This window comes from Tamandua tetradactyla, chromosome 13 (assembly GCF_023851605.1).
Source record: "Tamandua tetradactyla isolate mTamTet1 chromosome 13, mTamTet1.pri, whole genome shotgun sequence".
NCBI lineage: Eukaryota > Metazoa > Chordata > Mammalia > Pilosa > Myrmecophagidae > Tamandua > Tamandua tetradactyla.
In genome coordinates this window covers 53,466,941-53,489,170 of record NC_135339.1, presented here as the reverse complement: position 1 = coordinate 53,489,170, position 22,230 = coordinate 53,466,941, and the positions used below count along the sequence as shown (strand labels likewise).

The 22,230-nt window shown below is 36.7% G+C and overlaps 1 protein-coding gene across 2 annotated transcripts in view; it reads left to right on the top strand.

Annotated features, from left to right (window-relative positions):
- Positions 1-22,230, top strand: part of TNKS2 (tankyrase 2) — a 72,345-nt gene that overhangs the window by 11,484 nt on the left and 38,631 nt on the right. For both annotated transcript variants that reach the window (XM_077125453.1, XM_077125452.1), the window contains exons 2-7: positions 778-1,002; positions 4,605-4,700; positions 12,662-12,698; positions 12,861-12,936; positions 13,422-13,516; positions 16,500-16,566. In XM_077125453.1, the coding sequence (XP_076981568.1) occupies positions 778-1,002; positions 4,605-4,700; positions 12,662-12,698; positions 12,861-12,936; positions 13,422-13,516; positions 16,500-16,566 (596 nt within the window). The remainder of the gene's footprint in view (positions 1-777; positions 1,003-4,604; positions 4,701-12,661; positions 12,699-12,860; positions 12,937-13,421; positions 13,517-16,499; positions 16,567-22,230) is intronic.

The window sequence follows — 22,230 nt, the reverse complement described above, 5'->3', positions numbered from 1 at the left end:
TAACATGCTGAAATCCTTTTCATTTCACAATTAGCTATAAAAAAGATTTTAAGTGCTAATAACTGGGATTGGTAAAAGATTGAAACTTACTGGTACTAAAGTTTAATTTGTAAGCCAGTATAGATGATTTATCAGAACTTTTTTGTTTAGTTTGATGTGGGGGGAGAGGGCATTTGCAGCAGAGCTGTGGGATGTATCCTCCTACCTGGAAAGAAGTTGCTCCTGTCATGCAAGTGGCAGAATACAGGCTCCTTTGAAGAATTCTCACTTTGGTCTAGGTCACCTCTTTGTATATTCACATAGACAAATATAAGATGTAAGCAAATCTGTTTTTATTGCTATTTCACCATTTCCTTAGTTTAGTAGAAACATATTATGTGATAAATATGAGAAAGGGGCTCAGGCAAAAGTTAGTTTTGTCATTTTAGTTACATATTTTGAACATCTGAAAATGTATACACATTAGGTACGTAAAACTCTGTATTTGCAATTAGAAATGGTATGTAGAGTGGGAAACATTCAAACTCTGGGCTTTCAGGCACTTATTTCAAAGTCTTTCTGTGAAGTTAGTAGTTCACCTAAGCAATTAGAGACACTCTTTGGCTTTCTTATTAAGATTAGTCAGTGAAACATTTTAGATCACTTTTTCATCAGTGAATTTTAATTGTTGAACCTGTTGTTTTTCATCTCAAAACATTTTAATATGGCTTTTACTTAATGATTCTGATTTGCTATATTGTGTTTGGAGAACTTAAATGTGGATAATTTTTCTTCTAGGTTTTGGGAGGAAAGATGTAGTTGAATATTTGCTACAGAATGGTGCTAATGTCCAGGCACGTGATGATGGGGGACTTATTCCTCTTCATAATGCATGCTCCTTCGGTCATGCTGAAGTAGTCAATCTCCTTTTGCGACATGGTGCAGACCCAAATGCTCGTGATAATTGGAATTATACACCCCTCCATGAGGCTGCAATTAAAGGAAAGATTGATGTTTGCATCGGTAAGACTGTTTACTTTTCAGTATTTTCCTGAAGTAGTTTGTAACTAATCTGAATCTGAATTCATTTGTTAATGAGCTAAAATTCTGCCAGGTTGAATTTAAACATTTAAGGACCCTTCATGATTTATTTAATCTAACCATTACTTATTGATTTCCCTTTGGTGTATGGCTCTGAGCTCACTTTTTTTGGAGAACAAGTACAAAGTTCCTAATCTCTAGAAACTTCTAGGACACATAGAGAACCAGGTCATAGTCATGGAAATGAGCAGAGTATTATGAGGATTAAGTGCAGTGACTTATGTGAAACCAAGTCCAGACAAGTATCAGGAAAATATTTCCTGAATCTTTCCAGGGAGTAGTGAAGGAAGGATGAAAAAATAGGTAGGGATTACTTTAAAAAGGGCTTTGAATTCTAAGTCAAGGAGCTTGATTTTTATTAGGTAGAAAAAATTTAAAATAAAAATAAAATAATTTTTAAAAAAAACTATAGGACTGTACAACAAAACAGTGAACCCTAATATAAAACATGGACTATCATTAATAGTACAATTATAATAACACTTATATTTGTAACAATGTTAGCACACTAGTTCAAGATGTTAATGATAGGAGGGAGCATGTGGGAACTATTTTCTGCATAATTTTTCTGTAAACCTACAATTTTTTTTTTGTTTGTTTTGTTTTGTTTTTTGCATAGGCAGACACCAGGAATTGAACCTGGGTCTCCGGCATGGCGGGCAAAGACTCTGCCTGCAAACCTCCAACTTTCAATAAGAAAATTATATTATTATATAGGCATTGTGGAGGCATTTTTGAGTAGGCAAACAGAATTATGAGAGTATATATTTTAGATAGAATAATCTGGTAAAGGGCTGTGTAGGATAGATGGCATCAGGAACACTAATTAGGGAACTGTGGAATAGTCCGGGTGAGAAATGATGAGGTCACAAACTAGGGTGGTTGTACAGGAATAGAACTAGAAGGATTTGAAGGAAAAACTACAAGTCATTTAGAATACTGGAACTAGCAGAAGAGATAGGATTTGCCTGACAGGTCGATCACTATGCCAGAAAATTATCTTTGAGAATTTCCATTAACAAACAAATTACTTAACTTTTCTAGACCTAACAGAGTAAGGGATTTTGAATTCATGCTACCCTAACTCTCTTATTCCCTAGTGCCAAAGCAGCTGAAATCTTTGAGACAACTAGAAAGCTAGCATCTGTGTAACGGGAAAAGTCCAAGGCTCAAAGCCATTCTTACATTGCCTCCTCCCCCCAGAATCCCAAATTGCTGTTCAAATCAGCTTAAAGTAGATATTTATAAAGATTTAGAGCATATTACCTAGTTAATGTAATTACCTCTCTGCCCAGTTCTCTTTTCCTTTGTATCTTATATTGCTGTTACCCTCTGCACAAATCTCTTGGGTCACTTAACTCTTTCCTGGTACCTCAGAATCCTAGACATACAAATGCCTGGTTTAATCATGTAAGGTTTTCTAAATATAGTTCTAGGTTGTACTGTCCAATACAATAGCTCCTAGTCACATATGGCTGTTGAGTATTTATAATGTGGCTAGTCCTAATTGAGATGTGCCATAAGGATAAAATACATATCAGATTTCTAAGACTTAGTATGAAAAAAGATGTAAACTATCATATTAATAATTTTATATTGATTAAGATATAAAAGTTAAAATGACAATTTTGTTATTATTGGATTAAATTATGCTAAATTAATTTCACCTGTTTTTATTTTTTTTTAATGAAGCTACTAGGAAATTAAAAATGACATATGTGGCTCACATTTGTGGCTCAAATATTAATTCTGTTAGCAAAGGTATAGATAGAAGTAGAGTGGAATTGACCTTAACCGTTTTAAGAAATAGGAGCTGAGCTTCCCTTTCAGTGTATATTTGTCTGTCTTCCTTTAGCACCTTTTTTATAGAGTGTTATAGAACATCTTTATATAACAAATAACAGTAGCCCAAGATTTTTCTTTTCATGTGCTATTCTAGTTTGCTAACTGCCAGAATGCAATATACCAGAAATGGAATGGCTTTTAAAAAGGGAAATTTAGTAAGTTGCTAGTTTACATTTCTAAGGCCAAGAAAATGTCCCAATTAAAACAAGTCTATAGAAATGTCCAAACTAAGGTATCCAGGGACAGATTACTTGATTCAATAAGGCTGTTGAAGTTCAGGGTTTCTCTCAAGTGGAAGGGCACATGGCAAACGCAGTCAGCGTTTCTCTCTCATTTGGAAAGGCACATGGCAAACACGTCATCTGCTAGCTTCCTCTCCAGCTTCGCAGGAGGCATTTTCCTTCTTCATTTCCAAAAGTCACTGGGATGGCAAAGTCTCTGCTTCATGGTTCTACAGCGTTCTCTGCTCTCTCAGAATCTTGTGGCTCTCTCTCATGTTGTTCTATAGCTTTTTCCAAAGTGCTTCTTCTTTTAAAGGATTCTAGTAAAACAATCAAGGCCCACATAGACTGGGTGGAGACATGTCTCTATCTAATCAAGTTTAATATCCACACTGATTGAGTCACGTCTCCATAGAGATAAGCTAATTAAAGTTTCCAACATACAGTACTGAATAGGGATTAAAAGAAATTAAAATAAGGCTGCCTTTATATAATGGGATTAGGATCAAAACATGGCTTTTCTAGGGTACATGCATCCTTTCAAACCAGTACATGTGCTTTGGGTTATAATATAATAATTTTGATTTGGGATTTATTAGCTTTATAGAGAAAATTTGTTTTTACCTCAAAATTCAATGTAATTAACCTTAAAAAAAAAACAACCAGTACTCAGCTGGTAACCCTTATTCATGTATCTCTATGTTAAGATTTTTCTGAAGAAAAGTTGTTCTAGTAAGGAGTTATTCACACCTTGGTTTTAAATGTACCAGTCTGCTTCTCAGACTAGTTTACTTTGCTGTTAAAGTGCAGTGTGTGCTATATGGTTTCATTAATGGGCAAATCTGAGCAGTCTCCTCCTTTTGATTAATTTATTCCACATTCTTGAATTATGGGGAGATGATGACTGATGGGCTTACAATAGTTATTGAAAGTCTAAGGAAACTACCAAGTTTTATTGTTGTTGTTGTTGTTTTTCTTCTTTAAGAAAGACCAGTGGGTTTTTTTTAGGTTGTTCTTGTTGTTTTTAATTCCACAGTTCCCTATTTGTGGGCTCTCCATAGCTTTAGAAATCTCATTTCAATCATGATGGAACAGTCTTTCTAACATAGACAGTATTGTTTTGGAGTGTGATAGAATAAGAAAACAAGCTTTCAACTTGCCTTTTCTTTCCTTATATACTTATCTGTCCTTAGTCACTTATCACCAACTGTATAAAATAGCAAAGGAAAAACTGGCATTGAATGTAGAAGAAAGTTATTAATGTCTCAATTTCATGCATTAAATAATAGAATATTTGAAATATTCTTATCTTTAAAATATAGCAACCATATCATTGGGCTATGAAGAGTCTTTAAACAACTGTGAGACTCTTTGTGGACCAGAATTTTTGAGAAAATGATTTGCTAAAATCACATTGCCAAGGTTACCATTTTGAAAGATGATATTGCTATTTTTCAGTGCTCTTACAGCATGGAGCAGAGCCAACCATCAGAAATACAGATGGAAGGACAGCATTAGATTTAGCAGACCCATCTGCCAAAACAGTGCTGACTGGTAAGTCTATGTACCCTCTTTGCTTATTCTAGGAAGACTATAAAGAACAAGGTCCAGGGTAAACAATCCTCCTTCCTGTAGTTAATAACCTCAGCTAGATTTTTAAAATAGTATCAGTTCAGTTGCTGTTCTTTTCTACATCTGACATCTGAACAGTTGACATTTGATTCTTATCTTAAAAAGGTAAAGCTTTATTTTTCTTTTAAAATTGTTTTTTAAATTAGTTGTTGCTGCCCTGTTGGGAGGAGAGGCAGATTAGTAATTGTGTCTCACAGTCGTATACTCAGCATATTTTTTAAATATCCCTGAATTTTTAAATATTTAAATATTCCCTTTATATACAATTTCTTTAATGTATTTTAATCATTTTTGATGGAATTTTTTTAAAAGCTCTAACCATTCCCTTGCTTTTTTTCTTAACATTTGTTATTGTGAAATATATATACAAAAAAACACAATAAATTTACAGTACATTTTAAAAGGTAGTTATAGAACAAATTTTGAAGTGTGGTATAGGTTATGGCTCCACAATTTCAGGTTTTTCCTTCTAGCTACTCTAAGGCACTGGAAACTAAAAACAAATATCTATATAATATAGTCATGCTCATTTGTTAAATCCTATCTTCTCTATTACAACTCCTCCTTCTCCTTTGATCCTTCTCCCAATCTTTAATGATATTTGAACAATGACCATTCTAACATCTTCATGTTGAAAAAGGGCATTGACGTTATGGGGTGCATTTTGTTCCTCCAGCCCTTCTAACACTTTTGTATCCAGTCACTTAAAAGCCTTTAAGAAGCATATCATCCTCTCTTTCTGTTTTCCTTGGTTAAAGACCCTAGAACCACAAGGCAAGGAGCTTAGATGCCCAAACCCCCACATCCACCAATTTGACACTGACCCTAGACTATTATATGAATAAGAAATAAACTTCTGTTGCATTTTGTCGGGGAAGAAAAAGTGGTAGTATCTTGTGGTGCCCTGCCTGGCCTTCCCCCCCACCCCCACCCCCAGTAGCTCAGCATAGAGCCAGCCTGCCCTCCCAGTGCAGATTCCTGTTCCTGGTTCTGGAGGAAGCAGAGTACCCATAGAGCTTATATTGGGAGCCTGTATGTTTGGTCCAGTATGTCTGGTGGTAGCCTAAGGGACTTGCTGTCCCAGAACTTGCCCTGAAGCTACCCTGCAGAGAACACTATGGGAGAGCAGTCATATACTGCTTGCCTGGGACAAGGGATTGCTGGATGTAGGACATGTGTGCAGTGCAGTGTCCACGACCATGAGGAAACTATTTCCTGGGGAAGAGAGAACATTGCTAACTATGTAACTGGGAGAGTTCCTTGGCCCACAGATGCAAGCCCAAGATAAGATAACACATGTGCAGAAAGGACCAGAGAGACTCTTACACTTTGGCCTAAAGCTATTCTCTAAGCTATTTTCATGGATAAGTATTCTAGTTTGCTAGCTGCCAGAATGCAATATACCAGAAATGGAATGGCTTTTAAAAAGGGGAGTTTAATAAGTTGCTAGTTTACAGTTCTAAGGCTAAGAAAATGTCCCAGTTAAAACAAGTCTATATAAATGTCCAATTTAAGGCATCCAGGGAAAGATACCTTGGTTCAAGAAGGCTGATGGAGTTCAGGGTTTCTCTCTCATGTGAAAGGGCACATGGTGAACACAGTCAGTTTCTCTCTCATCTGGAAAGGCACATGGTGAACACAGTCAGGGTTCCTCTCTCATCTGGAAGGGCACATGGCAAACACAGCTTCATCTGCTAGCTTCTTCTCCTGGCTTCCTGTTTCATGAAGCCCCCCAGGAGGCATTTTCCGTCTTTATCTCCAAAGGTTGCTTACTGGTAGGCTCTGCTTCTCGTGACTATGTCATTCTGCTCTGCTGTCTCTGACTCTCTCTCTGAATCTCTCTCATTCTCCAAAATGTTTCCTTTTTTATAGGACTCCAGAAACTAATCAAGACCCACCCAAGTGGGTGGAGACACATCTCCTCTAATCCAGTTTAACAACCACTCTTGATTGGGTTACATCTCCGGGGAGATGATCTGATTACAGATTCAAACATACAGTATTGAATAAGGATTATTCTGCCTTTACAAAATGGGATTTTGATGAAAACATGGCTTTTCTAGGGTCCATACATCCTTTTAAACCAGCACAATACGCTCTGAAAGAGTACTTGCACAGGTCAGTCTGAAAAGACTGGGAAAAATGTTTGCATTTTCATCCTTTTTCTGTTGTTGTTAGCTCCTGTCATTTAAGAAAAGCTCTGTCATACTAGCTGAATACAGTATTAAAGAACAGATGCCTCAGTGTCTAAATTCTAATACCTGACTAGGTTTAAGCAAAAGATTACATAACATACAAAGAAACAGGAAGCAATGGCCCAGGCAGTGGAGATAGTTAAAGCATTAGAAACCACCAGTGAAGAGGCCCAGATCTTGGACATCCAAAGACTGTTAAAAAATCATCCTAAATAAGCTTAAAGAGCTAAAGGGAAACCTGGACAAAGAACTAATGGGAATCCAGAAACGACAGATGAACAAAAAAAGAGAATATCAGGAGAGAGATGGGAATTATGGAAAGGAAATCAGAGTGAAGACCACAGTAACAAAAATTAAAAATTTCCTGGAGGAGGTCACCTACAAATGGGAGCTGGCAGAAGAAAGAATTAGTGAACTTGAAAATAAGACTATTGAAATCATTCTGTATGAGGAGGAAAAAGAAGAATAACAAAATTGAACAGAGCCTTGAGGTGCCTGTTCGCCCGGTCAGGTGTACCAGTATACACATTATGGAAATCCCAGAAGAAGGAAGTAAAGAACAGAGAACATACTCAATAAAATAATGTCTGAAAACTTCCAAAATCTAACAAAAGACATGAATATACATATCCAAGATGCTCAGTGAATTCTGGAGAGAATAAACCCAAATAGGCCCGCATTACACCATGTTATAGTCAACTATTGAATCCCAAAGATAAAGAATTCTGAAAGCCTCAAGAGAGGCAACATGTCACATATACAAGGGGGCTTCAATAAAATTATGTGCCAGTTTCTCATTAGAAACCATGGAGGCAAGAAGGCAATAGAAAGATATATTTAAAGTGCCGAAAGCAAAATTTGCCAACCAGTAATTCTATATGCATCAAAACTCTTTCAGAAATGAGGGTGGCAGTGCACTTCCCAGAACAAACAAACAAAAACCAAACAACAACAAAAAATTCAACAAATGGTGCTTTAATAACGGATACTCACATGGAAAAAGAATGAAATGTGACCCCTGCCATATAGCATACCAAAAAAAAAAAGATGAGGGTGACAAATAATACAAGGATCTTGAGACATTAATTTAAATCCATCTCTTTGACTTACATCTTTTTTTACTAAAGTTGATTTTTTTTTCTATCCCTGATGTTTTATATAGTTAATGTTTGTTTAGGTTTTTAAGTTTATCATTTTTCTTTATCATTCTTCTTTGGATGGTTTTTCTTCTTTTAAAAATACATGGAAGTTTTTCTTTAAAGTTTTACTAGATAGTAAATGCTTTTTTTTTTGTCTGGAGAAGAAAATAATTAAAATGAGGGTCAGATTAAGACATTCCCAGATAAACAAAAGCTGAGAGACTTTGTCACCACAAGGTCCACCATATAAGAAATGATTAAAACCACACAAAGCCATAAAAGTCTCCAGAAAAATATAATGACATAGGTAAATACCAATGCTATTTTATTTCTGGTTTCTAACTCTACTTTTTATTTCCTATAGGATCTAAAAGGCAAAAGCACAAAATGTAAGGGATAAATTAGGCATATAAGACTCAATGTATAAACATGTAATTTGTGACAAGAACTACATAAAATAGAGGGGCAAAGGGTTATAGGAACATAGTCTGTATGTACTACTGAAGTTAGATGGTATCAAAGCAAATGAGATTGTTATAGATTTAAGGTGTTAAATTTAAGCCCCGTAATAACCACAAGAAAATATCAGAACATATGCAAACTTGTAGAGACAGAAAGTTGAATGTAGGCTACCAGGAGTAGGGGACAGGGTTAGAGGGGAGTTAATGCAAAATGAGTGTAGAGTTTCTGTTTGGAATGAGAGGAAAGTTCCACTAATGCATAGTGGTGGAGGTACTGCAACATTGTGAATGTAATACTGAATGGTATGCTTGGGCGGGTTAGGATAGGAAGATTTATGTTACATTTAAGTTTCCATGATTTAAAAAAAAAGAGAGAAACTAAAGAGATCATTACAATTAAATGCAATACCTGATCCTGGATAGGATCTAAGAAGAGAGGAGAAAAGTCTCAAAAGGACATTATTGGGCATAGAAAAACTTGGAAAATAGAATGTAAGATTTAGATCAATGCTAGCATTCTTGAACATAATTACCACTCTTAAGGTTTAGTATAAAATGTACATAGAAATATTATGTGTTCAAGGAGGAGTATGATGTATACAACTTGCTCTCAACTATTGAGAAGATAAATATGGAAGAGAGAGAAGGAGGGAGGGACATATTTGGCAAAGGTAGCAAAATGTTAAACTTGTGTAACTGGGAGGGGGTGGCGTGTTCGAGTTCTCTGTATAGGGTTTGCATATTTTTGCAACTGTCCTGTGAGTTTGAAATTATTTCAATATGAGGCTTCTGGGTTCATAAAAATGTTAATTGTATTTGGTGATGCTATCAATTTTCTTTTGTTATTTCTGTAATATTGTCATATTAAGTTCATTTTATTTTGCTTTTGAATGAAGTTGATACATTTTGCTAGTCTGTTAGAAAAATTATATACTTATTTTAGGAGATTTGAGGGGGGACAAAAGAGAAGGAAGAGCTTGCCTGTAATCCACCATCAAGTCATCCTTTTGTTAATATTTTGGTATTGAAGGGGGGAGCTTTCTTTTTCTACGCATATTATGTTTTTGAAGCTTTTTATTTTGAAATACTTTTGAACTTGTAAGACAGTTATTACGAAAATAATGCAAACTCCATACAGAGAACTCAAGCAAACCCTTCCTAACCTCCCAGATACCTATATCCACCAATTTTAATATTTTGCCACATTTGTCATACCAGTCCATATCTATTCATCTGTCTATATATTCGTCTGCCTGTATCCATCTTTCTGTTTATTAATCCATTTTCTGAACACTTGAGTGTAGGTTGTTGACATGCTCGTTGAACACTTAATACTGTCATATACATTTCCTGAGAACAAAGATATTTACTATGTGCAGTTATCAAGTTAAAGAACTTTAACATTGAAAAGCTTATGGTCTATATTTCAATTTTTTCATAAATCCCAGTAACGCCCTTTCAACCTTTTATCCTCCCTTGTCAGGTCCCTACTAGGGTCACATGCTATTTTCTTTAATTACTCTTTCCTTTTTTAAAGAGCATGTATGCAACATAAACATACCCATCTCAGCCATTCGCATGCAAGTTCAGTGGGATTCATCATGTTCACAGTGTTGCAGTAGTCATCTCTTTCCATTAACAAAACTTACATATCTCCTCAAACAGACACCCTACACCCATAATTTTAATTTCCCCATTCCCCCTGCTCACCCACTTCCCCTCCCCTGCATTGGCCACCTGTACTCTTTATTTTTCTTTTGGCATGGGCAGCCTCCAGGTATCGAACCTGGCATGGCAGGTGAGAATTCTGCCACTGAGCCACGGTTGTACCACCCCCACCTGCACTCTAATCTTTGTCTCTATGAACCTGCATAGTCTCAGATATTTTTTTTTTCTTTTTGCGTGGGCAGACTCCAGGAAACAAATCAGGTGTTTTCTTTTTAGTTACCGTGGGGCTGAAATTTAACATCCTAAATCTATAACAAGCTCGTTTGCATCAAACCGCTGATTTTTCATTACATTTTAAGCATTTTTCTTATATATCTCTTAGAAAGTAAAAAGTGGTTACAAACCAAAAATACAATAGTACTAGGCATTTACCCATTGCATTATCTTTACTAGAGGTCTTTATTACTTCTCATGGCTTCAGTCAGTTGTCTAGTGTATTAGTCAGGGTTCTCTAGAGAAACAGAATCAACAGGAGATATCTGTAAGTATGGTATTTATAAAGGTATCTCACACAAACGTGGGAATGAAAGAGTCCAAAATCCATAAGGCAGGCTGTGAAGTTGGCAGCTCCGGTGAAGAGTCTGGACAAACTCCACAGGAGAGGCTCACTGGCTGAAGAGGCAGTGAAAAAATCTCTCTTCCTTGAAAATCTGCTAATGATTGGATTGTGTCATTGGTGGGAAGACAAGCTTTACTTGATTGCAGATACAATTAGCCACGGTACAATCAACTGACTGATGACTTAATACACCAGCCTTCCCATTTATCAACCAGCCACAAAATATCCTTGCAGCAGTGGTCAGGCCAGTGCTTGCCTGACTAGACAATAGGGCATCATCACTTGGCCAAGTTGACACCAGAACCTTTCTTTTTAACCTACAGAACTCTCTTTAGCATCTCCTGTAGGTCTAGTCTAGTAGTGATGAACTCTCTGACCTTTTGTTTATCTGGGAATGTCTTAATTTTACCCTCATTTTTGAAAGACAGTTTTGTTGTATATAGAATTCTTGATTGGCAATCACTTTAAATATGTCTTCCTACTGCCTTCTTGACTCCATGGTTTCTGATGAGAAGTCGGCACTTAATCTTGAGGCTCCTTTGTATTTGACACATTGCTTCTCTCGAAGCTTTCATTATTCTCGTACTTTTTGAGCAGCACTTAATCACATCTTTTTTAATTAGAGAATGCAGGGTTATAGAAAATTCATGCATAAAATACAGAGTTGCCATATACCACCCCATTATTAACACCTCTCATTAGTGTGATGCATTTGTTAAAACTGGCGAAAGAGCATTTTAATAATTCTATTAACTAGTCCATGGTTTACATTAGGGTTCCCTGTTTGTTTTGTGCAGTCCTGTAGTTTTTTGTTTTGATTTTTCTAGTACCATTTATAACAACCTAAAATTTCTACTTTTAACCGCATTCAGATACTTAATTCATTGTTGTTAATTGCATTCACAGTGTTTTGCTGTCATCACCGCCATCCATTCCCAATGCTTTTCTATCACTCCAAATAGAAACTCTGTAATTTAAGCATTAATTCCCCATTCCCTATCTCCACCTTGGCCCCTGGTAACTTATGTTTACTTTCTGACTCAATTAATTTGCTTATTCTATAGAATTCTCTATTTTGGCATAATACAGTTTGATTATAATATGGTGTGGAGTGAGTCTATTTAAGTTTATTCTGTTTTTTGTTTCTGTTTTTGTTTAGTTCTTTGAATGGCTTGGATATGTATATTTATTACTTTTGCTAAACTTGGGATGTTTTCAGCCATTATTTATAGTCTCTCAGCTCCTTTCTTTCTCCTTCTTCTGGGACTCCCACAATGCATATGTTGGCATGTTTGATGGTATCCCACCATTTTCTCCGGCTCTGTTCACTTTTATTTATTCTTTCTCCTTTCTTCTTTCTACTTCTCAACCAGCTCTGATTTGCTGTTGAACCCCTAATAGAGAATTGTAGATTTCTCTTACTGTGGTCTGCAGCTGGGTTTTGGTTCCTTTCATAATTTCCATCCCTCAGTATTCCCTTTGTTTTCACCTATCATTAGTCTAGAAGCTTCTCACTTCACCATCCTGCATATTGTTTTTACATTGTTGCAGTCACACTTTGTTATTAACATTGATTTACTCATTAAATATAGTAACAAGGGTATTCCATATTCGTCATATAAATATTTTAAATCTTCATGATATTCTATTGAGTGACCATTTTCTGATTATTAGAAATATTAATTTATTTCCACATCTATCTTCTTTTTGTATTCCAATGAATATCTCTGCATAAAACAATCATTACTTTTGTAATTAAAGTAGCTTTAAATTTCTACCAACTTCTTTTCTTAATTCACAGGTGAATATAAGAAAGATGAACTCTTGGAAAGTGCCAGGTACGTAATAATGTTATAAATATGGATCATTTATACTTCTCCATATAAAATTTTCTTTACATTAAGCATATTTTAAGAAGAATTTTTTTTAAACAGGCATATATATGTCTCTATATAGAATCTGACAGAATTGCTAATACATTTTTTTTTTACATGTTCTAGGAGTGGCAATGAGGAAAAAATGATGGCTCTACTTACACCATTAAATGTCAACTGCCATGCAAGTGATGGCAGAAAGGTACTTCCTTTTACATTTAGCTGCACTTGTGCTCATGAAGATGTTTCATCTTGCTGTAAATTCAGTCGTGTATTTGCAGAGAATGCTGATTTTTTCTTTTAAGCAGTAATTCAGAATTCTTAAATGCCAGTAAAACTTAATTGATAATAAACATTTACTTATTTGCTTCCTATGTGCAATCATAAATTTATAAACTGTAATGCTATGCCTTCATTATATATGCTGGGTTTTTTGGGGGGGGAGGTGAGGTGGGGCATGGTTGAGGTGTAAAACCTGTGTCTCTCACATGGAAGACGAGCATTGTACCACTAAATCACCTGTGTACCCCTATGTTGGATTTTGTAAACAAAATTAATAACTATTTATTAAGGCAATGAAGTTGTAAGTTTTTTCCTTCATGTCTCATTTGGGTGTTTATATTTTCACACATTTGTTTCAGCCAGTATTGTTTGCATTTCATTAATTTATTTGATCTAATTTTTTAGTCAACTCCATTGCATTTGGCAGCAGGATACAACAGAGTAAAGATTGTACAGCTGTTATTGCAACATGGAGCCGATGTCCATGCTAAAGATAAAGGGTAAGCATTTGAATAAAATTAGGACTTCTTATTTTTTACTAGGCAGTTGATTATTGAGCTTTTACAGTGTGTAGTTCTTAGGGCAGAGGAAATTATAAAATCCCAAGCCGCCCCTTGTAGGACTTGCATTATAGTTTAGGGGACATGAAAAGATGCCTGCTGATACAAGGAAGTCTCTACTCAGTGCCAGGTGATAAACAGAGAGAGAGATAGTACTGTAGAAATTCTCGGGAGGGGTTTACCAGTGATGAACTGGAGTGGTTGAGAAAGCCTTGAGGATGTGGTACCTGACCTAGACTTTAAAGGCAGGCCCCAATTCAAGTAAGCAAGAATTTTGAGAACATCACTGTATGTAAGTGGGTTGGTATGAATGAAGTTACTAAAGCAGATATTACAGTATGATGATTAATACTCATTGACTGGACCAGCTTGGCTGAAAACAGACAATTCACATGGGGGAAGTGTGGGTTAGGGTTGGCAAGTTAAGTAGGGAACAGATTTTATAGGGCTTGGTATTCCAGCTTAAGAAATCCCACCTTCAATCTGTGAGCCACAAAAGGCACTGAAGAATCTTAAGCAAGGGAGATTATATATCCTAAAAGAAGAGATTTAGGAGGAGCGTTCTGACAACAGTGTGTTGAATAGATTGGAGAGGGAAGAGGCAAGAAGCAAAGAGTAGCTAGTAAAGCAAGCATTGTAAGGGTTCAAGCATAATGAGGGTCTATGCTAGTGGTGGCAGAGGTAATGGAAATAAAGGAATAGGTGTAAGAGGTTGTTGCTTCCTGTTGAAACGGAGCTCGAAGGATATTAAGGAATGATGAGAAAGGAAGAAAGGAAGAAAAAGAGAAAGAAAGACACAGACGGGCTCAGGGGGTCTGAAGCTTGAGTTTACTTCAGACAGACTTCAGACAATTTTATTCTTAACCAGATCCTGGTTATATACCACAAGATGTCAATAGGCATGCATGCATTTCCTGAGGGAGCAAAGTTCTTATCTTTCAGTGTTCTTCATACTTAACATAACCGTTTGGGGTAAACATTCTCTTCCTCCCAGACTGCTCTACATAACAATCTCCACAGTTTACTGCCACCATCCTGAGGCCAGCTGCTTGCAACAAATTCTGTAGGTCTTACTTTAAACCTTTGGCTCCTACAAGAGGTATTACAAAGAAAGAATGGGTAAATTTTGTCATTGCACGATGTAATGAGAGAGAACGGAATAAAAAGATTACTATTATAGTTCAAACTCAAGCCGAAAGAATAAGACCCAGTGTTCTGGTTTGCTAGCTGCCAGAATGCAATATACCAGAAACAGAATGGCTTTTAAAAAGGGGAATTTAATGAGTTGCTAGTTTATAGTTCTAAGGCTGAGAAAATGTCCCAATTAAAACAAAGTCTATAGATATGCCCAATCAAAGGCATCCAGGGAAAGATACCTTGGTTCAAGAAGGCCGATGAAGTTCAGGGTTTCTCTCTCAAGTGAGAAGGCACACGGCGAACACAGTCAGGGCTTCTCTCTCAGGTGGAAGGGCACATGGCAAACACGGCGTCATCTGCTAGCTTTCTCTCCTGGCTTCCTATTTCATGAAGCTCCCTGGGAGGCGTCTTCCTTCTTCATCTCCAAAAGTCGCTGACTGGTGGACTCTCTGCTTTGTAGTGTTGCTCTCTCTGAATCTCTCCGAATCTCTCATTCTCCAAAATGTTTCCTCTTTTATAGGACTTCAGAAACTAATCAAGACCCACTCAAATGGGTGGAGACATGTCATCCCCTAATCCAGTTTAACAACCATTTTAACTAAATCACATCAATCAGGGAGATGATCTCATTACAGTCAAACATACAGTATTGAATAGGGATTATTCTACCTTTAAGAAATGAGATTTATATTAAAACATGGCTTTTCTTAGGGGGCATACTTCCTTTCAAACCAGCACACCCAGTAATACACTTGCTGAAATCCAGAAGAGAAAATTGTTTGGAGGGAGAACATGTTAAGTTCACTTTTACAGTTCTTGGTTTTACGGGATGATTTTATGAGAACTTAGATGGAGGTATCTAGTAAATAGTTGAGAATAAAATTGATGATCAGGAGAAAGTAAGGAATCATATGGGCAAAAATAGAAAATCCAGGAGGAGCCTGTAAAGAAAGAAGATATAAAACTAAAGACTAAGCCTTGGGATGGTCATCACTTGCCAGAGGACATCCTAGTGATAACTGTTAATTGGTGAGAGATTCCCAAGGGGAAGGAGAAGATTAAAATGGAAGTTAAGATTTTAAGATCCCAGTGTATCTTCCAATATCGGAAGTTCTTCCTCCATTGGCATCATAAAGGAGCTGGGTTTCAGTTTATTAAGGAATATAATAATTTACCCTACAGAATCTCAAAAAAAAAGTTTAAAGAAGAACCAGTGTTTGAACTCTGAGTCTGGAAAGGAAGTGTAGAAGTGAGCCAAGCCAACTAGAAGGGGCGGGGGGAATCTGTCCAGAGTCGTATGTGCAGAGGTATACAGGGAACTGCAAGTAGTTTCATCATACTATTATTGAAGGATGAAGTTAGGGAGGGTCACATCATTGTGTGCTATGCTAAGAAGGTGGAACTGTTTTGAAAGCAGGGAAGAGCCAATGAAGGATTTTAAATAAGAAATAACCACATCAGATTTACCTTTTAGAAAAATTTAGCTATTGCTTGGAGAATAAATTGAAGTGGAGACTATTTCATTAGTATAGGGGAAAATATATAGATACAAACAAAGGCAGTGGCGGTAGGCAGTGGAAAAAGGAAGATGGATTTGAGGGAGATTCGGGAGTCAGAATTGTTAGAACTTCCAGTTCAAATGGATGTTACTAAATTTTGACATTTTCTTACAAGGTCACATAAGCTATATGCTCATTAAGCTTGTGTAAATTAAGATTATACTAATAAAATAAGCCTAATGAATATATAATAACGGTTTTATTCCCTGTGATTTTATTTACTTTAGTGATCTGGTGCCATTACACAATGCCTGTTCTTACGGTCATTATGAAGTAACTGAACTTCTGGTCAAGGTTAGTTTCCTTGTACCTTTCTAATGATTATTTTCTATAGTTATATCAAGTAACAGGAAATGCATAATATCTATTCTGTGTTTTAGAGTTTGGTGAGTAGGAAAGGAATATTTACAATCTTTATAAAATTATGTGATTGATAGGATAATCTTAAGAATGAAAGTGAAATTTCAGACATATTACGCTGGGGCTTACAGACAATTTAATGGTGTTTTTCTAAGACCTATTATTTTACTGAATAAGAATGGGAACCACACTAGGGTCATATTTAGTGTGGGGATTAGCTGAAGTGGGAGCATGGTCAGTTAACCAAAGTAGTCAAGTTCAGGGAAGTAGGAGAAAGCAAGTAGATAGAGATTGGAAATACAGGCAGAAATCTGGGCACCACTGAGTCATTTGACAGCCCTTGCAAAGGAGTCTGGCTACCAGAAACTAGCATTTAACAGCAAACATTCAGTGACTCCTATTTATGACCAGGGCACTGTACTGTGTGTGGAAGGCACTAATACATGGTTCCTGAGCAAGGTGTTCAAATAGTGAAGGTGTGGTACTAGCAGGCACAAGAATAACAAAATCTTTTAACTTTCTTCTTTGTCATAGTTTCTGAGTATAGGGAAACAAGTACACTGACCTGACTAGAATAAGGGAATAAATTCTGTCAGGTTGATTCATAACTACTTAACAACTGTACGTAAAGTGTTGACTGGTGTTGAAAGAGAATGTTGAAACCTGATAGACTCCCACAGAGTTCTGTCCTTGCCTTTATCATGGTCACATAATTGTTATTGACTTGGTAAAGAATTAGAAGGAATTCTTCTAAATGTGCAGATTGTTGTGAAGCTGGAGAGGATAACTAGTATTTTCATAGGCTGTAAGCTTGGGTTGAAACCTATAAAATAACATTTAATAGGGATCAATAAGGAGATTTAACTTTAGAAAATATATTGCACAGGAACAGTATCAGAGGAGAACATAAATTTGTTGTTTAGTTCATGTTAAAAAAATTTAGGGCTTTTAAAATATCTGCTAATTAAGTATAAGTACAAATTGTGATGTGAGTGCTTTAAAAACTAAAGTATTTTCATGCCAATAAAAGTATAGTGTCAAATATAATAATAGATGTACCATACTCTGCACAGTCAAGTCATTCAGGAATCTGATGTTTTTCTAGGCTCTCAGTTTTTTAAAAAAACATATTTTATTGTAAAATACATCATATATACAGAAAAGTGATACATCATATATACAGACAAAGGATACATATGATCAGTCTTCAGGGATATTTGGGCAGTGACCATTCTGACTTGTTCATGTTGAAAAGGGGTGTTGACATTAGGGAGTAGGAGAATGCAACTGGTTGATGTTCTGAGATCTCAAGACTGATACCTGTAAGTTTCAGGGCTTATCTGGCATAGGAACAATCTGGAAGTTTTAAATTTCTGAAAAATAAACTTGATAAATAGAACTTGCATAGAGTCTTAGTTAGAACCCTGGTTTTTCTTTGGAGTTTTCAGGAATACTGTTGGTTGGGGCTTGGCATACCATGACAAGTTGTAATGTCTAGCTGAAGCTTGCATATGAGTAACCTCCAGAATGACCTCTTGACTCTGTTTGAAATCTTTTAGCCTCTGGAACCTTATTTTGTTACATTTCTTTTCCCCGTTTTGGTCAAGCACGTGTTCTCAGTCCCACAATACCAAGGTCAGGCTCATTCCTAGGAGTCATGTGCCAAGTTGCCAGCGAGACTTGTATCCCTGAAAGTCATATCCTCTCATTTTTTATTTAAATGTTAATTTACTGAAGTGTATTTAGTTGAGGGACACTGGGGTGATAGGGGTCTAGAAACCATCGGATATGAAGATGAATGAAGGAAATGAGGGTGTTATTTCAAAGAAGAACGTTGATTTCTTTTGCTTCAAAGAAGATCTATAGATCAATGTTAAAAGTATATATTTAGCTGAATGTAAGGAGAGAACTTTTTTTATTTTTTATTAATTAAAAAAATTACAAGAAACACAAACGTTCCCGACACATACACTCAGCAATTCACAATATCATCACATAGTTGCATATTCATCATCGTGATCATTTCCCAGAACATTAGCATCAATTCAGAAAAAGAAATAAAAAGACAACAGAAAAAAAAATTTAGAGGCCATACCCCTTATTGATCGCTTTCATTGATCACTAATGATCAATGAAATTTAGCATTTCAAACTAAATCTATTTTAATATTTGCTCCCCCTATTATTTATTTTTATTCCATGTGTCCCTCTCATCTGTTGACAAGGTAAATAAAAGGAGCAGCAGACACAAGGTTTTCACAATCACACAGTCACATTGTGAACGCTATATCATTATACAATCATCATCAAGAAGCATGGCTACTGGAACACAGCTCTATATTTTCAGGCACTTCCCTCCAGCCTCTCCATTACATCTTGGATAACAAGGTGATATCTACTTAATGCATAAGAATAATCTCCAAGATAACCTCTCGACTCTGTTTGGAATCTCTCAGCCATTGACACTTTGTCTCATTTCCCTCTTCCCCCTTTTGGTTGAGAAGGTTTTCTTAATCCATTGATGCTGGGTCTCAGCTCATTCTAGAGTTTTTCTCAGTCCCTTGATGCTGAATCTCAGCTCATTCTGGGATTTCTGTCCCACACTGCCAGGAAGATCCACACCCCTGGTAGTCATGTCCCACATCGACAGGGGGAGGGTGGTAAGTCTGCTTGCTGTGTTGGCTGGAGAGAGAGGCCATCTGAGCAACAAAAGAGGTTCTCTTGGGGGTGACTCTTAGGCTTAATTTTAAGTAGGCTTGACCTATTCCCTGTGGGGTTAAGTTTCATATGAACAAACCCCAAGACTGGGGGCTCAGCCTACAGCTTTGGTTGTCCACACTGCTTGTGAAAATATCAAGAATTCAACTTGGGAAAGTTGAGTTTTCCCCTGTTCTCACCATTCCCCAAAGGGAACTTTGCAAATACTTTTCCACTTACTGATCAAATCACTCTGGGATTCATCAGGGCATCACCTGGACAAACCAACAAAATCTCATGTCCTATACAAAGTTCCATGTACTTAAGGTGTTCAATCAACTATCTTCATAAGTTATATTAGGAGATGCACTAGTCAAAGTATAGATTTGTACCAAATAAACATTTTTTGCTTTAGTCTCACACATTAGTTGAAATTGTAAAATATTAATTACAATCTATTTTCAGCACACTGTAGTAATGACATTCTTTTGTTCTTCCTCATGCAAAAACATTTTTTAACTTTGTACATTTAGTCACTATCATTATATACTCTAGGCATTCCTAGATTATATGACCTCAGTCTTTATCATCTATCTTTCTTTGTGATTTCATTTATGCCCCAGCCCTCCTCCCTCTATCATTCTCATATGCAGCTTCATTCAGTGTTTTTACATAATTGTATTACAGTTAGGTAATATTGTGCTGCCCATTTCTGAGTTTTTATTTTCAGTCCTGTTGCACAATCTGTATCCCTTCAGCTCCAATTATCCAATATCTTACCCTATTTCTATCTCCTGATGGTCTCTGTTACCAACGAAATATTCCAAGTTTATTCACTAATGTCAGTTCATATCAGTGAGACCATACAGTATTTGTCCTTTTGTTTCTGGCTACTCTCACTCAGCATAATATCCTTAAGGTCCATCCATGTTGTTACATACTTCATAACTTTATTCTGTCTTACAGCTAGTATAATATTCCATCTTATGTATATACCACAGTTTATTTAGCTAACCGTCTGTTGATGGACATTTTGGCTGTTTCCATCTCTTGGTAATTGTAAATAATGCTGCTATAAACATTGGTGTGTAAATGTCCATTTGTGTCCTTGCCCTCATGTCCTTTTGAGTAGAGACAGCATATAGGTGGGTCCTGTTTTTTAATCCATTCTGCCAGACTCTGTCTTTTGATTGGAGAGTTTAATCCATTAACATTCAGTGTTATTACTGCATGGGTAGTACTTTCTTCTACTATTTTGCCTTCTGGATTTTATATGTCATATCTAATTTTCCTTCTTTTTACCTTTACTCATAGTATTCCTTTCTACACTCTTCTCCACACCTCTCTCTTCTGTCTTTTCGTATCTGACTCTAGTGCTCCCTTTAGTATTTCTTGCAGAGCTGGTCTCTTGGTCACAAAGTCTCTCAGTGATTTTTTGTCTGAAAATGTTTTAATTTCTCCCTCATTTTTGAAGGACAATTTTGCTGGATATAGAATTCTTGGTTGGCAGTTTTTCTCTTTTAATAATTTAAATGTATTATCCCACTGTCTTCTCGCCTCCGTGGTTTCTGCTGAGAGATCTGCACATAGTCTTATTGGGCTGCCTTTGTATGTGATGGATTGCTTTTCTCTTGCTGCTTTCAAGATCCTCTATTTCTCTTTGACCTCTGACATTCTGATTATTAAATGTCTTGGAGTATGTCTATGTGGATCTATTCTCTTTGGGGTACGCTGCACTTCTTGGATCTGTAATTTTAAGTCTTTCATAAGAGTTAGGAAATTTTCAGTGATAATTTCCTCCATTAGTTTTTCTCCTCCTTTTCCCTTCTCTTCTCCTTCTGGGACACCCACAACATGTATATTCGTGCGCTTCATATTGTCTTTCAGTTCCCTGAGTCCCTGCTCATATTTTTCCATTTTTTTCCCTATAGTTTCTGTTTCTTGTCGGATTTCAGATGTTCCATCCTCTGGTTTAGAAATCCTATGTTCTGTCTCTTGAAATCTACCACTGTAGGTTTCCATTGTTTTTCTCATCTCTTCTACTGTGTCTTTCATTCCCATAAGTTCTGTGATTTGTTTTTTCAGACTTTCAGTTTCTTCTTTTTGTTCTTTCCTTCCCTTCTTTTTATCCTCCCTCAATTCATTGATTTGGTTTTTGATGAGGTTTTCCATGTCTGATCGTACATTCTGAATTAATTGTTTCAGCTTCCTGTATGTCATTTGAATTGTTGGTTTGTTCCTTTGACTGGGCCATATCTTCAATTTTCCTAGTGTGATTTTTATTTTTTTGCTGGCGACTAGGCGTTTAATTACCTTAATTAGTTTGTTTTGGAGATTGCTTTCACTTCTTTTACCTAGGGTTTTCTTTCTGGATGAATTTGTTGTCTATCTGTTCTTTGACGTTCAGTACAGCTTTTTCTGGACCTCTAGCTTAGGTTTTGTTTAACAGAGGAGAATTTTACAGTTCTTGTTTTCTTGTTTCTTGCCCTGCTTTTGTGGTGCCTTTCCCACACACACACACACACTTAGGAGGGTCTACTTAGATTTTGTAGACCCCAGCCAGCTTTTCCCAGACCAAACTGGCCTCCTATCAGGAGGAAAGAGTTACCTGCGTCAGTTTTCCCTGAGGGTGAGACCCAGCAGGTTGAAAGACTTTCTTGCGAAGTCCCTGGACTCTGTTTTTCTTATCCTGCCCTGTGTGTGGCGCTTGTCTGACTGCAGTTCCCACCAGCATAAGATGATGCGGTACCTTTAACTTTGGCGGACTCTCCCTGCTGGGGGTGTGGTGGAGACAGAGGAGAGATTGTAGGCTGGTTTTAATGGCTTCAAATTACCAAGCGCTGGTGTCTGAATTCCTTGAGGGAGGGATTCCACCTGAGTTGGGCTTCACCCCTCCCCTGGG